The sequence below is a fragment of the Rhinolophus sinicus genome, linkage group LG13, assembly GCF_036562045.2.
Source record: "Rhinolophus sinicus isolate RSC01 linkage group LG13, ASM3656204v1, whole genome shotgun sequence".
Classification (NCBI taxonomy): Eukaryota; Metazoa; Chordata; class Mammalia; order Chiroptera; family Rhinolophidae; genus Rhinolophus; species Rhinolophus sinicus.
The window spans coordinates 17,905,950-17,922,081 of NC_133762.1; the positions used below are offsets into that span (position 1 = coordinate 17,905,950).

At 52.0% G+C, this 16,132-nt stretch overlaps 1 protein-coding gene across 1 annotated transcript in view; it reads left to right on the plus strand.

Annotated features, from left to right (window-relative positions):
* TAF4 (TATA-box binding protein associated factor 4) overlaps positions 1–16,132 on the plus strand; it is a 62,667-nt gene that overhangs the window by 40,874 nt on the left and 5,661 nt on the right. The window contains 7 exon segments of the mRNA XM_074318206.1: positions 1,091–1,238; positions 1,645–1,759; positions 4,118–4,287; positions 4,572–4,702; positions 5,480–5,605; positions 6,039–6,095; positions 6,546–6,665. Coding sequence (XP_074174307.1) covers positions 1,091–1,238; positions 1,645–1,759; positions 4,118–4,287; positions 4,572–4,702; positions 5,480–5,605; positions 6,039–6,095; positions 6,546–6,665 — 867 coding nt within the window.

Below are 16,132 nucleotides of genomic sequence, written 5' to 3' on the forward strand. Positions count from 1 at the left end.
GCTGGGCAGCCAGTTTCCCCAAAGGTTTGACCTTCCTGCGTAGTGGATGACATCATCGGTGTTTTTAGACCCAGGCTGTCTCGGGCTCTGTGTGGCTTCGTGTGTCTGCAGAGGTAGCAGGGGGCAGCCGGACGCAGGTCTGACCCGTTCCCGGCATTCCTTGAGGCCTGTAGAGGTGTGAATGCCGGAGGCACTTCCCTGGGCTTATGGCAGAACCTGACCTGAACCATCTGAGGCTTCATTGTCCTGTAGAGTGTGAATTTTCATAGGTTTTGTTTCAGGAATAGTGTGATCCCAGGGCACTGCCACATCCCCGCTGTGTGTCCCATAACATACCCCCCAGGTTACCTTTGTCCGAAGCACCCGACCCAGAGGTTTCGGGCAAGGCTGTTGGCCTGTAGCCATGTGGTGTTAGAAGGGGTCTTAATGCCTCTGGGCCCAGCACAGGGAGCGTCCAGTGCTGCCAGCCTATAGAGCCACCGCTGTGTGCGGGCTGGGAGAGCTAGGCTGGAATCGGAGCACATGAGCTGTCTGGACAGGTGGACAGGTAGACAGGTAAACGGTGAGCAGAAACAGGACGAGCCTGTGCTTGGTGGCGGGAGTGAGGGGCCAGACAGTGCAGAGCAGTGGGCACACAGCTGGGGTGGGGCTCAGGCTGTGTGGTTCGGGCAGTAGGAGAGGCCCTTTGACAGCCAGGTTCAGGGCAGGACGTAGGAAATCTAACATCCCCCCGAAAGCCATCTCGCCTCTTAGAATGTGGAGGAGGGGAAACAAGCTTGAGCTGTAGCCCCAGGCAGCCATGGCACGTCCACTGGAATGTGGGGAGAGGTCTCCTGTTCCACCTGCTCCCGTGAGCTCAGCTTGCCCCTCCAGGCATTGAGCTCAGGGCCCCACGTGCAGTGTCCACGTCCCGACGTCCCCGTAGCAAATCCCCCCTGAAGAGTTGGCTTTGGTTGTGGGGCCTGAGGTGGGTGTGCTGGGCCTGCTGCAGCCGCCCCGCCCCAGGCCAGGGCAGGGGGCGGCTGGGGTGGAGTGCCAGCAGCTCCGGGCGGGCGGGCTGTGCTCAGGACGGCTGTGTGCTGTGCCGCAGGTGATCCAGCAGCCTCCCAAGCCTGGAGCGCTCATCCGGCCCCCGCAGGTGGCGCTGACACAGACGCCCATGGTGGCCCTCAGGCAGCCTCACAGCCGCATCGTGCTCACGGCGCCCCAGCAGGTCCAGCTCAGCCAGCTGCAGCCAGGTGAGGGCCTGTGGCCGCCTCGGCCACGCAGTGGGCAGTCCTGTTCTCCTGCCTTTTTATTGTGCTGGACACGTGACAAAAGTAGCACCTGAGCCCTTTGAAGTGTACAGCTCAGCGTCGCCAGCGTCACCCGTCAGTGTGGTTTTCACCCTTACATGTACATTTACCACTGCTGTCGGGCGTCATTCCCACACTTAGCTTGACGAGAGGTGCGCTGCACTTTCGAGTTAGGAAGCTCATTTGCCTAAGAACGTGACTGTGTGGGGGAGGGGGGCGACCCCTCCCCAGGCCCCTCACGCACTGGAGCGGTGTCCCTCTCAGCAAAGCCCAGCGGCCCCCTTCGTGGTTGGAGCACAGTGCCCACGACACATACGCTGGTGGACATACCGTGTCTCTTGTTTTGCAGTCCCTGTGGTGAAACCTGCCGTGTTACCTGGAACCAAAGCCCTTTCAGCTGTCTCAGCCCAGGCAGCTGCTGCACAGAAAAATAAACTCAAGGAGCCTGGGGGAGGCTCGTTTCGGTAAGGAAGGGGCTGCAGACCAGCTGATCTTCTGTGTGAAGCAACGGAAAGTCCGTTTTTTTGCGACAGCCCAGTATCGGAGAGCATGCCACTCCCACTGAAGAAAGTCCAGTTCAGAACCTTCAGAAATGCTGCCCTTGGGTCTCTGGATGCACAGCCGGTCTGAGCATCGTCACAGTTGAGGACGTGCATGTTGGGAACAGGGCAGTAGAAAGGGCCGCCGTGGTAACTTCCGTTACGACGACGAAGCAGTAGGAAAGGGGGCGTGTTTCAGGAGGCTTTCGCTGGCCCTTCCCTTCCCAGATGCTGCTTCCCAAAGCCATTAGGCAGCTGGAGCAGGGTGGGCGTTGGCAGTGCTGAGCTGTGGTGGCCCAAGCCGGGTGGGGAGGCCAGCGCCGGGTGGGCTGGGAGGGGGCAGGAGCTGGAGACGGGCGGGTCCACCTCCGGTCAGAGGAGTCAGTGGGCGAAGGCTGCACATGCCTCGGCTGCGTCCTGGCAGGGAAAGGGGGGGAGTTAGAGGCGCAGAGCGAGTGCGCTGGAGTGAACTGCCATGGTGTCGGGCTGGCACGGCGATGTGAGCTCGCGGTCAGTGTGGTTAGATAGAGCCGTCCACTGCACATGGAGATTCAGTGACAGCCCGTGGCAGCGAGCACACCTGGCGCTCAGAGCTCATCTTCTAACGCCGTTTTCCTGCAGTGGCCAGGGCGCCTGGGATTCCTGGGCTGGGGTCAGGAGAATGCGAGGCGAGCCTAGCGTACCTTTTCGTCAGATTGGAAAGCACTGCTCGGGGTGGACGGGCACGTGTCAGAGCTCCTGGCAGTCACCCGGAGGGGCCTCCCTGCTGCGGGCCACGTCGGTGGTGCACACGCGCACATATCGCTGACCACAGGGAGGCAGGAGCGCCCTGATTGTGGGGAAGCTGGGCAGGGGCTCCGCCATGGGGCTGGCGCTCAGAGTGTAGCTCAGTGAGAGGCCCATAAAACGTGGCCCCTGTGGGAGGTGGCGAATGAGGCCACATCCGTACGTCTTGTCACAAGGGGAGTCAGTCAGATGGAGAACAGAGACGTGCTGTGAACAGCTGGCCTGTGACCCACCAAGTGTCAGGGGCTCAAGAGTCAGGAAGGGCTGCGGAATGGTCCAGGCCAGGAGGCTGAAGAGAAACGGCAGCGAAATCAGTACGATTCCGAATTAGACTCTTGCTGTGGAGGATGCTACTGGGATAGTCAGCCAGATGAGAGGGCCTGAGCGCGGCTGGTGGCCGTGGAGTGTGGTGGGTGGCCTGGTCTGCAGAGTCACTCTGGATCTGTCGGGAATGCCTGTGTCCGCAGGGAACACACTGCAGTGGTCCCGAATGGGTGTCGGGTGGCCTGCTCCCCCTCGAGTGAGTCAGGAAGGAAGCCCCTCATCCTGCGCTCCCACTTTCCTGGGAGTTTGTGATTGTCTTCAAGTTCAGTTAGTGCTCTGACTTTCAGAAAGGGCCCCCGTGGAGGAGCTCTGTGAGAGTAGGGGTAGAGCGTTGGACTTTGCTGTCTGTGCTTGGCATTGGCTGTGGGGAGCCTCTGCACACGTCTGTCCATATGCAGAGAGCTTGGCATTGGCTGTGGGGAGCCCTCTGCACACGTCTGTCCATATGCAGAGAGCTTGGCATTGGCTGTGGGAGCCTCTGCACACGTCTGTCCATATACAGAGAGCTTGGCATTGGCTGTGGGAGCCTCTGCACACGTCTGTCCATATGCAGAGAGCTTGGCATTGGCTGTGGGGAGCCTCTGCACACGTCTGTCCATATGCAGAGAGCTTGGCATTGGCTGTGGGAGCCTCTGCACACGTCTGTCCATATGCAGAGAGCTTGGCATAGGCTGTGGGGGAGCCTCTGCACACGTCTGTCCATATGCAGAGAGCTTGGCATTGGCTGTGGGGAGCCTCTGCACACGTCTGTCCATATGCAGAGAGCTTGGCATTGGCTGTGGGGGGCCTCTGCACACGTCTGTCCATATGCAGAGAGCTTGGCATTGGCTGTGGGAGCCTCTGCACACGTCTGTCCATATGCAGAGAGCTTGGCATTGGCTGTGGGGGGACCCTCTGCACACATGTCCATATGCAGAGACTCATGTTCCGCTTCAGCCCCCAGCGGGTCTTCCTTTCAAAGACCAGACTCAGTTTCAAAGAAGACCTAGGCTTCCGCTGCAGGTGACAGCACAGTGGGGGAGGCAACTGGCAGGACGCATGCCTGGGGGAGACATCAGCTGTGCTTCCCGCCGGGGCGCCCCTGCCTCTCTGTGCATTGCCCCCTAAGTCGGGACCCCCAGAAGGTGCCTCCTGCTTTTCCTTTAGAGCCTCTGTTCCTCTTCTTTTCTGAAGGGACGACGATGACATTAACGATGTGGCATCGATGGCTGGAGTGAACCTGTCGGAAGAAAGTGCAAGAATATTAGCCACAAACTCAGAGCTCGTGGGCACCCTCACGCGGTCCTGTAAGGACGAGACCTTCCTCCTCCCAGCGCCGTTGCAGAGACGAATACTAGAAATAGGTGCGTCCGTGCTTCCTGGCTGCGGCCAGGGCTCCACGTCCATGTGCAGGCTTGCTGGGCACCATGACTTGGACGCTCGGGGCCAAGCCGCTTCTGCCAGTAGCTCGCCGCACGTGGCTTGCCCATGTCACACCTTGTACGTGGTGGTGATGGTGGTGGCCCTCTGTCCGGGGGCCTCCTGGGCTGCCCGGAGGCTGTGTAGAGCAGTAGCTGGGGGTGGGGGGACCCAGCAAACTCATGAGAAAGAGGGCCATTTAAACACTTGACATGTTGCCTGCCCCCAGGTAAGAAACACGGCATAACGGAGTTACACCCAGACGTGGTGAGTTACGTATCACATGCCACGCAACAGAGGCTGCAGAACCTCGTAGAAAAAATATCAGAAACGGCTCAGCAAAAGAACTTCTCCTATAAGGTAACGCGCTGTTTCCCTGAAGAGGGGCCGGCCCTCGCTCTCCGAGTGGCGCGCCTGAGGCCTCCTCCCCACATCCAGGCACAGGGCGGCCCAAGTGTCAGCTCATTCTGAGTTTTACGCAGAACTAGATTTGGGGAAGAGTCCACTTCTTTGAGCCGCCTGGTGTTCTCGGCTGCTCCATCCTCCTTGGCTGGGGAAGGAAGGGTAGGGCGGCCGGGGCTGAGGTGGAGGTGACCTGTTCAGCTTTGAGGTCCGGGGGGCTCCAGACCCGCTCCTGTGACTCCTCCATTGCCCCATTTTTTTTCGTGGAGGGTCACCTGCACCGGAGTCCCGGCCTCCCACAGCGGCATCTTCCTTGCCCCCCAGCCCTGAGTGCTGTTCTGCAGGGCACCACAGGGCAGCAGGAGTGGGCGGGCGTGACAAGGCAGGCACCACTCACGTTCCCTGGGTGACAGCGCCTTCCAAACAGTGGTTAAAATGAAAGCACGGAGCCATTTTGCTTAACATTTATGTTACTATGAAAAAGTTTAGATGTTGCTTTAAAAAAATCAAACCCCAAAGTGCATAAAATGAGCCATGGGGTAGCTTGCCTGAGCCCTCTCTGAGCGTGTTGCTGTGCAGAGCTCCTCAGCGACAGGTTCGGCCGGACATGAGAGGGTGGGCTTGGGTCTGCACGGTGGTGCTGGTGGTGCGTGGGAACTGGCCCGAAGGTGGTGCACATACTGCCCAGCTGGGTTCCCAGAGTGATGACACACAGGGTTTTTACTTTTTTTGTAGGATGATGACAGATATGAGCAGGCAAGTGATGTCCGGGCTCAGCTCAAATTTTTCGAGCAGCTTGACCAAATCGAAAAACAGAGGAAAGATGAGCAGGAAAGAGAAATCTTAATGCGAGCAGCAAAGGCAAGTGCTTGCACTTCTCTGGTGGACTGTCCCCCGTCCCCTTCCTGTCCTGGGCACCCACGACACCCTCACGGTTTTGGGCTGGCCTTGGGACAGGCGTGGGAGTGGAGCTGGGGCACGAGGCCTCGGCAGCCACGGCGTGTGGGGCAGGAGCCGGCTGAGTCCTGAGCCCTTGGGCCGCCCTGGCGCCTGTCCTCATCCCGTCAGGTCAGACCCTGCAGCGGGCAGGCGTGTCAGGGACCGCGTCTCCATTTTGAGGTCCATTCTCTGTGATGCTCAGCCTAGATGTTCATCTCTGGGCTTTAAGCACGTCAGAAATTTCATGTGCCTTCTGTTATGACCTGGGTGTTCTATAGAGAATAAGATAACACGTGTCTTAGATGGTAAACGTTTAGGTCGTAACTTCTTTTTTTTTAATCTCGTTGAAAAATAGTCTCGGTCCAGACAAGAAGATCCAGAACAATTAAGGTTGAAACAGAAGGCAAAAGAGGTAAGGGGCCTTTCGTAGTCAATGCATCTTCGCTCCACGCTTGCAAACACATGTGCATGCAACCGAAACTGCCAACGAGAGGGAAAGGTGAACAAAGGGACGGTATTTCCATACCACAGCACTTCTGCAGCGACTTAAAATGTTTGCCACGGTATTTTCCAGTGCCAACCGTTTGTGTCCTGCTTTCAATGAACGGTAATCTCTCTTTGGGTGCAGTTAATCCGTACTTTTAAAATTTGTTCCTATTTCTGAGCTTTTTAAGATGAGCATCTATCGTTTTATTATTTTCCTGATTGTGTAATATGCTTACTGTTAAAAAACACTCAAAACATTGAAGAAATTTTAATTTAGAAAATTTCTGAAAACCCTTTGGTGTCTGTATTTTATTACTTTGTAGTGAGTGAGAAATGTGTATGAAATGACAGCCCTTGTTTCCTTTTCAAAACTAAGATGCAGCAGCAGGAGCTGGCACAGATGAGGCAGCGCGACGCCAATCTCACGGCGCTGGCCGCCATCGGGCCCAGGAAAAAGAGGAAAGTGGACTCTCCAGGACCGGGGTCGGGGACAGAGGTACAGAGTGTTACGGGCACTGAGGGGTGGGGGGGCCTTGCCCAGCTAACCTCCTCGGGCACTCACACACGAGCATGCGATCCTTTAAATTCAAATCCACTTATTTGTGAGTGCCACAGAAGTTGTCACCGTGGTTGAATGTGGTGCAATGTGGGCTAACTTTCAAAAGGTGTGGGGAGATTATAACTGTCAGAAGAATGACCTTCGTGGGGCAACCCTTCTTACTGAGTGGTGGTTGGGAGAGGAGCCTGTGGGAGCGCAGGTAACCCTGGCAGTAAGAAAAGGACTTGGTACCGGTTTGCATTTGTCCAAACTTGTTAGTTTCCTGCTTTGTTTGTTGTCATATCTTTACATACAGTTATAAACCCAACCTTTAAGTATGTCGGTTGTTTCTAACTAAATTACAGGAGGAGCAGGCGTCGTCTTTTATGTGTACCTACTTGCGTACCACCGCTGGAGTTCTTTGCTCCCCGCTCACGGTCCGCATTTCCATCAGCAGCATTGGTTCCCCTTTGGCTCGAAGGACAGCGTTTCCATTTCTTACAGTGCAACCTGCTGACGGTGGAGTCTGTCCGTTTTTGTTCACTTGAAAATGGTTGTATTTCACCCTCAGATTTGAATGGCATTTCTCTTGAATACAAACTTCTGGGTTGAGAGTTTGTTTTTGTCTTTCGGTTCTTTTTTTCAAGATTTAATTTCTCCTACATTCTTGAATAAGCCAAGCAAATCCAGATGTATATCATTTAATTTTCTAGAACGACAGACTAAAAGAGATAAGTGAAGCCAAGAACTCGTCATCTCTTCATTTTCCCTCTGTTTCTTGAACGCCTCTGTTTTACTGCTGGGCCTCTTCACGTTTCTAAGGAAATTCCTGTTCTAATGCCATGTTATCTTGTTCTAGATCACAAGAGGAGAAGGGACACTTCCCCGTGTGTTTTGCAGAATTATAAGACTTACTCTTAAAACTGATGGACAGCTATTAATGTGTGACTGTATTTCTGCTTCTTAGAGCTGTTGTTCCACTGTTTTCAGGGTCCCAGTGGAAGAGCAAAGACTATGTTTTCACCCGTTCCCTGTACGTAGCAGTTCTCTCGTCTTTGCCTGTTTTGAGTTTATCATTTTAGTTTTTAGAGCTTTGTGTTGTGTTTAGACTTGGTTCTCTTGACATTTAATCTGCTTGGGGTTCCTTGAACTCTAGGTCAGTGTTTTCCTCAAATTTGGAATATTTTGGCCTTTATTTTTTCAAAATTGTTTTCTGTCCAGTCTTTTTTCTACTGGGACTCCCAATTACACGTATATTAGACCTTTCTTCAGAATGGATGATTTCTGCTGTTTTTTCCTCAAGTTCCCTGACCACATGGAGTTCTGTTATCTCATCAGCTGTTAAGCCCCTCCAGTGACATTCTCGTTTGTTAATGTATTTTGTCGTTCTAGGATTTCTGTTTAGGTCCTTTTTATGGTTTCCCATTCTTTGCTGAGATTCCCTGTCTGCTCACTTATTGAGACCACATTTTCCCATTATTCTCTGAACCTATTTATAAAAGCTGCATAATGTCTTTGTCAAGTCCAACATCTGGGCTATCTCGGGTTTGGTGTCTGTCAGCTGCCGTTTCCTGGATGACGGGTCACACTTTCCTATTCCTCTGCTGTCTAGTGATTGCTGTTTGAATGCTGGGTATTGTGAGTGACACGTGGAGAGACCATGCATTTCCATCTTCCTCTAAAGAGTGCAGCTGTGGTTTAGCAGACAGCTCAGCTACTCAGCTTTGTTTTTCACTTTGGTGTTAGTGAGAGTCCGTAGAAAGCTCACGGCATTTCTGAAGCCTCTCCAACTCAGTGGGCCTCAGCTGCAAACTGTGCCCTCCCTGTGCAGGTTTGGTGCTAGGCTTTGTTCAGGTGAGTAAGCTGGTGATCCTGACTCCTGGGGAAAGGCCTTTTGGCACCGTGGCTGGATGTCAGGAGTGTGCATGAGGTCTGTCTTCTCAGGCAGGCTGGACTCTAGTGAAGACTGTCATTTCATGCCCATGTGCCTGCTTGCTACAGAGCTAACACATGATACAGCTGTTACTTCGTCTGCTCTCTCCCATTAGCCCTCCTTGCATCTGAGGGCCACGAGTCACTGTGTGTTTAATACTGATGACTAGTGTGTATGTTGACGTCTGTTTAGTCATTTTGGTTTTCTGAGTCTCATTCTCTACCAGATTCTTTTGGAATGGTTCATGGGGGCAGTGTTCCCCAAATTCTTGCATATTGATAACCGTTTGTGACCTTTTAACTTGAAGGTCAGTTTTGACAGCTATAAAATCCTTGGATCACGTTTTCTTTCCTTGAGAATCTTAACTGCTTCTCCATACTTTTTCCTGGGATAAAGTATTGCTGTCAGTCTGATGATAGTTGTATTTCTCTTCTATGTCATGTGTTCTTTTTGCCCAAAGATGCCCAAAGAAGCCTTTTCTATAAAGCCTTTATTTTACTTGGCATTGGTTATTCTGGGTTGGCATTCTCAGTATGGGTGTGTTCTTTCAACATGCAGTTCCAAATCTTTTCTTATTCAGGAGCATTTTCTTTAATGTTCTTTTTGTATTTTGTTTTCCTCTTCAGAGATTCTGTTTTTCATGTCTTGTATTTTCTTTACCTGAATCCTTTAAATCTCTCTTTTTAAACAATTTTATATAGTTTTCATTCTTTTCATCTTCTTAATTCCTTCTTAAGGTGTTATTTGTTATGTTTATTTGCTGTTGTGTTCTTTTTAGTTTAGTCTTTATTTCTCAAATGAAATTTTCTTTTATTTCTAGTTTCTAATTCTTAACTTTGTCACCTCATTTCTAAATTTCGCTGATTCTGATTTATGTTGTTCCTTCATGCCTTTTATTATTTTCTTAATGCCTTTAGCTTGTTGTGAAATAAACATTACAGTTTTCATCTGTTTTTGATTATGCCCTTTTGGTGGTTTTCATCATCTGTGGGGATGTTATTTTGCTTCTTACTCTCTTTCTTTCCTGTAGTAACTTGGATGGGACTTGATCTTCATGCTTTGCTGTTGCTTTACTTCTACGTGAAGTTAGTTTTGCTGGACTGTTAAGAGACGTGTGATTTGAGGTGCTTTGTAACTTCACTGTGTTCCTGTGTTGCTTTCATGAAGGGATAAAAATGTGGGAACTCTCCTTCTGAGAGCCCGTGGCTCTGCTTTCCTCTGTGTCTCACTGGAACCTTCCTCTGTCTTCGTTGTGCTCGTCCTGCTCAGCTTTCACTCCCCTCCCCACAGAGCCTCTTCCGTGTGAGAGCCTGTGCTGATGGAGAGCCCTGGGGGGCTGGGGAGGGTCCCCAACGTCCGGGCTGCGGTGTGAGGGGACAGACCCTCTCCCAGGTTTAGGGGCTCTCAGATGAGCCTGCCGCTCTTTCCAGGGAGGTCCTGCTGCTCCTGGGGCTTCCGGCCTGGCGGTGCCCAGGTGCTTTCCCTGGACGCACCCCGCAGTTCTGCGGCCCCGGACAGGCATGTGGCTGCTCGGGCTTCGTCTTCCCTGGTGTGGATTTCAGTACTGTCTGCTGGTCTTGGTTTTGCTGCTTGGTTGCTCTGTGTCTTATGTGGGCCTCTGGGGAGATCCTAAATGTGGCTGCCCCGTTACCGTCTTTCCAGAATATATTGGTGAACTTCTTTCAAATTTTTTTTCTTTAATTTAAAATAGTTTTAAACCTGTAGTAAGTTGCAGAAATAGTACAAAGAACTCCCTTTATTCAGATTGTCATTCTGAACGTTTTGTCACATTTACTTCTGCACCCTGTCTCTCTGCGTGTGCGCATGTACACGTGTGTGCGTTTGTGTATTACATGTACATTTCACACATACATATATATGCACACACGTAATCTTTTTTTATCGGATGTCCCGTCACTCCTAAATGCTAATACTATCAGACACTCTCTGTCGTCACTGCTGCCAGTCGGGAAATCAGTGCTGATGATCCACGGCCACCAGCCGGTCCTCAGACGCGGTCACGTGCCCCAGCCGTCCCCGCAGTGTCTCTTTTCCTCTTTGGTCTGGGAACGTGTGACATCCAGTAGCATGCGTCGTTAGTCTTCCGTATGTCCCCTTCTGGGCAGTGTTCAAGAGCACGGGCCTTGTGCTCGGGGTGGCCCTCAGCCAGGTGTGTTCGGTTTGGCGGAAATACCTCAGTGTGGACGGTGCTCTGCTCTGGTCTTCACGGCGGGAGGTCAGTGTTGACCTTGCTACCGTGGGTGACCTTAACTTTGGTCACCTGGCTAAGCTGGTGTCTGCCAGGTTACTGTGCCGTGTAGTCACCGTTATTCCTTTATATGGACTCATTTAATAAGGAGATAGTCCAGGAGTATGCAGATACTCTGTTCTCATCAGACCTCCACCAGGTGCAGCACCATTCGTCGGTACCCCTGCAGTGCCCGGTGCCTGTTTGCCACCACGCCTTCTCCATTCAGTGCCTTCTGCTGTAAAGAAGAGCTGCCATTCTCCCTACTCCCTCCTTCATCCTTCCTTCCTTCCATCCATCCATCCATCCATCCATCCATCATCCTTCCATCCTTCCATCCATCCATCCATCCACCCATCCATCCATCCACCCATCCAACCATCCATCCATCAGAGTGTATGGACTGGTGGATTCCTGTTGTATCCAGTGGGTTGTAATCAATACTCTCATTATTTCTAGATTTGGTCAGTGGAAGCTTCTTCAAGCTGGTTTCTATATCCTTTTGAAATGTCGCCCTCACTTTTTCAGCATTGCGTTTTTACTGGCATGAGGTGTCCAGGCACCTCTTGTCCCGCCCCTGCCCTCGCCAGCCCTGGTTTCTTTCAATGGAGGGCAGTGTTCAGAGACCAACGTCTGAGCACTGTGCATGCTGACAGCTGCGGGAGGGTCCCTGCTTCCGGGCCCCGCAGCCGTCAGACCCTGGGGTACGTGTGTGCATTGGTGTGCATGTGTGGTATGGCGTGTGACCCTGTCATGGCAAAACCCATCCTGTGTGCTGTGGCCACTCTCAGGTTCTAGTGCAGCCCCTCAGGACCTCTCCCTACTGCCTTCTTCTCCATGCTTACGGATCCCTTCTCTGGGAGAGTCTGGTTTCCATTGCTCTCAGGGTATGTGGTGTTTGGCTCAATGAAACCGATTTCCCAGCTGCTTTGGCTGCTGGGGTCCCTGTGCTAGGAGGGGAGGGCATGTGGGAAAGGCATACTGATTAATTTTTGACTTGGGTGTCAAAATATCCAGAGTGACCTGTAAGGGACGTGTGCTTCCAAACTGATGGGACATGGGCGTGGGGGAGAACGTGGGGTGGAGTGAAAGGACCAAGAGAGAACCTAATGAGACAGTGGGAAGAAGCATGTCATCAGAGACTGTCATGGGAGTCCTTTTATGCGGTGCTGGTTTTGCCTGTTTTTGAACTTGAGGGATACTCGTGTTAACATACATAATGATTAACACAAAATTCAGAATTTTAAAGTCCTCTATATGCCTTTCTTAATCAGAGATAATGCCTTTTATTTTTATTTTTTATTTTTTTTTGAGTTTAGATTTCTTTCCTTAGGGTATGTCCTTTTTAAAAACTTTCTATTTTGAACTAGTTTTAGACACACAGGAAAGTTAACGAAAATTTTAGAGAGTGTCTGTATGTCTCTCACCCAGCTTTCTCCAATATGTCATTGGTATGATACTCTTAACTGAAGAATTTATTTGATTTCGTTTTTCAGAATTTAGTTTTTTAAATTAATAAACTTTATTTGTTAGAGCAGTTTTAAGTTCACAGCAAAAGTGAGCGGAAGGTACAGAGATTCCCCTGTTCCCCTTACCCCCTGTGCACAGCCCCCCACTGTCTGCCTCCGCACCAGATGGTGCATTTATTACAATAGATGGACCAACGTTGACACATTGTCACCCTGAGTCTACAGGTGACATTAGGGTCCCTCTCACTCGCTGTTGGACGTTCTGTGGGTTTGGACACGTGTAATGTCATGTACCCACCATTACAGTGTCACACACAGTAATTCACTGCCCTGAAAGTCCCCTGTGCTCCCCCGTCCATCCCCCCCACCCTCCGCCCCCTGGAACCCACTGGTCTTCTCTGTCTCCTTGGTTTTGTCTTTTCCAGAAGGTCGTGTAGTTGGAATCACACGGGTGCAGCCTTTTCAGATTGGCTTCTCTCGCTTAGTCATGTGCATTTAAGGTTCCTCCGTGTCTTTTCATGTCCCAACAACTCATTTCTTGTTAGTGCTGAGTAATATTCCACTGTCTGGATGGACAGTTTGTTTATCCATCACCCACTGGAGGACATCCTGGTGGCTTCCAACTTCTGGCGATTGTGCATAAAGCTGTTGTAAACGTCCGTGTGCAGGTTTCGTGTGGACAAGCTTCCAGCTCCTTTGGGTAAATACCAAGGAGCATGATTGCTGGATCCTAGGAGTATGTTTAGCTCTGTAAGAAACTGCCAAACTGTCCTCCAAAGCGGCTGCACCGTTTGCTCTCCCCACAGTGACTGAGGGTTCCCGTGGCTCCACGTCCCCGCCGGCGTGTGGTGTCGGTGCTCTGGGTCGTGGCCGTCCTGACGGGTGCAGGGCTGTCTCGTTGCCTTAATTTGCGTTTCCCTGATGCCGAGATGGGGAGCATCTCCTGTGCTTATTTGCCGTCTGTGTATCTTCTTGGGCAAGGTGTGCTCAGGTCTTTGGCCCGGTTTTAATTGGGTTGTTTGTTTTCTTACTGAGTTTTCAGAGTCCTTTGTATGGTGTGGTAACAGTCATTCATCAGATGTGTCTTCTACAAATTTTTGTCCTTGATGTTTTCCAGTTTTTCCACCAACGTCTGTTTCCCGTTGTAGGATTTTGTCTGGGGTCCCTCCCTCCTAGCATTTGGTCATCACGTCTCCTTCGTTTCTTCTGGTCTGTGACAATTCTTCAGTCTTTCCTTGGCTTTTCTATCTTGACGCTTTTGAAGAGTATAGGTTGGTTATTTGGTAAAGTTCCTTACTTTGGGCCCATGTCATGTTTCCTCATGGCTCAAGCCAGGTTACTTAATTTTGCTGGCCTGTCACAAAGTGACAGTGTCCTTCTCAGGATGTGTGTCAGGAGGCCCTGTTGCTGGGGAGACCTGAACCTGGGTTCAGGGGGCTCTGCCTGGGAGCCCCTGTTGTCCTGTGTAGTCAGCGTATGACAGATGTCCCTGTTGCTGTGCTGTGTGCCATCAGCCTTCCCCTCACAGATGGCGCCGCTGGCTTCAGGGGCGGTGTCTGTCTGGTGTCCTCCCCTGTGTGAGGAGGAAGCCTCCTGTCACGGCCCCCACCCCGCCATCGTGTATTCATTCAGTTACCTGCTCCGTGAGTGTGGACATTGATTTTATCCCATCGGCAGTGCTGTTCGTCTGGGTGCTCAGCCGGCCCAGCCCTGGTCACTGAGCTCTCCTTCAGGCCGGTGCCTGGGCCCTTTCAGCACGACCCGTCCTGTCTGGAAGATTTCGGACTTTGTCACACTGCACACCGTTCCAGGCTCGTCTTACATTTTCCTGCCATGACTGTGGAGTCAGCCCTTTACCTGAGGGGCCTGGTTCCTTTTGTGGAAGAGCCGTGTTTGGGACCAGGGTCTGGGCCCTGGGTGAGCGCATCCTCCTGGGGTGTCTTGCTTCCAGCCACCCCGCCGCCAGTGTACCCCCGGGTACGTGTGCATCCCCACGTGCACACACCCGTCAGTGCTGGCCTGGTTTCTGTCCGTCTGTAACTACTGAAAACAGTGTGTGTGTCTGTAGCCCTCAGCTGGAATCCAGTCTGAGCGCACGGCCTGCCTCGTGCCTTCTGTGAGGAGGCTGGTTCTCATCCCGGCTTGTGCAGTCCCGGTGGACAGACAGGGTCTCAGAAGAGCTGAGCCCCGTGAGGAGGAGACTCTGTGGCCAGTGTGATGGCCTCCCGGGTGCAGGCCAGCCGGTCGGTGTCGCCGCCCACCTTACCTGCTGAGCCCTTCGTGCCGCCCCCTGCGGCGTGGCCGCCACTCCCTCGAGTGCAGTCCTGTTCTTTGGTCGCTGCATGTGCTCCATGTTGGATTCCCCCACATCTTAGTTGAGTTTCCTCATTAGTTTTTGGGGTGAGGCCTCGCCACAGTTCTGAGAGTCCGAGCTGTACACACACAGGGCTGTGCTGCTCCAGCTGCCGCCTCGTTTCCACTCGGCATACGTAGCCCCTTCTGTCTTCCTCGAAGGGAGTGTGATACAGGCGCCCATCTGCAGCGTGCCGTTTCCCGTCCTGCGCTCTGGAACTTACTGGGTGCGACCTCACAGAGCTCCTTCCCATTGAGTTTTCTCGGCCTTCAGCCCCACCTGTTGGCGCTACAACCGTCAGCTCATCCTGTGCTCCGTTCCCTCTCCCTTCTCTTTGTCACATTAGTTCCACTTTGTCACAGCACAGGACGCATGTCGTTAGTCCTCTAGCTTTTCCTCACGTTCGTTGGTGTTAGGTGTATATTATAAATGCTGGTTTCCGTCCATCTTTTTGCTGCAGTTTCCCGTCGTCTCTCGCTGGATGGTGCCCAGCCTGTGGCAGAGCCCTCACAACAGCCGTGGGTGCACGGTCCCATTTGTATGTTGAAAACAGGTTTTCTTTGGCCCTGATACGGAGGACGTTTGGCTGGATGTAAAATCCTTGGTTCATGCGTCCTGTCAGTGGTTTCTTTTTAATGCTGTTCCGTGGCTGCCTTGCTTTGTAGGTTGGTTTTGAGAAGCCTGATGCCAGCTTAATTCTCCTGCCTTTATAATTCATTGATCTTTGTCTTTGAAGACTACTCGTTTGATGAGGGTTGGTTAGAGTTTATTTTTATGGGTTAATTTTCCCTGATACTCACTGGGGCCGTTTAGGTGTGTAGATTTTGTTTTGTTTCTATTTCTTGAAAGTTTTCTTGGATTGTAGTTTTTAAGTGTCAGTTCCTTTTTTTTTTTTTTTTTAAAGATTTTATTGGGGAAGGGGAACAGGACTCCACTGGGGAACAGTGTGCACTTTCAGGCCTTTTTTCTAAGTCAAGTTGCTGTCTCTTCAATCCTAGCTGTGGAGGGTGCCGTTCAGCTTCAAGTTGTTCTGCTTTCAGTCTTAGTTGTGGAGGGCGCAGCTCATCTCCAGGTCCAGTTCCCATTTCTAGTTGCAGGGGGCACAGCCCACCATCCCTTGGGGGAGTCGAACTGGCAACCTTGTGGTTGAGAGGACTCGCTCCAACCAACTGAGCCATCTGGGAGCTCAGCGGCAGCTCAGCTCAAGGTGCTGTGTTCAATCTTAGTTGCAGGGGGCGGAGCCCACCATCCCTTGCAGGACTCGAGGAGTTGAACTGGCAACCTTGTGGTTGAGAGCCCACTGGCCCATGTGGGAATCGAACCAGCAGCCTTTGGAGTCAGGAGCATGGAGCTCCAACCGCCTGAGCCACCGGGCCGGCCCTAAGTGTCAGTTCTGATCCATTGTTTATTTTCTTCTTCAGG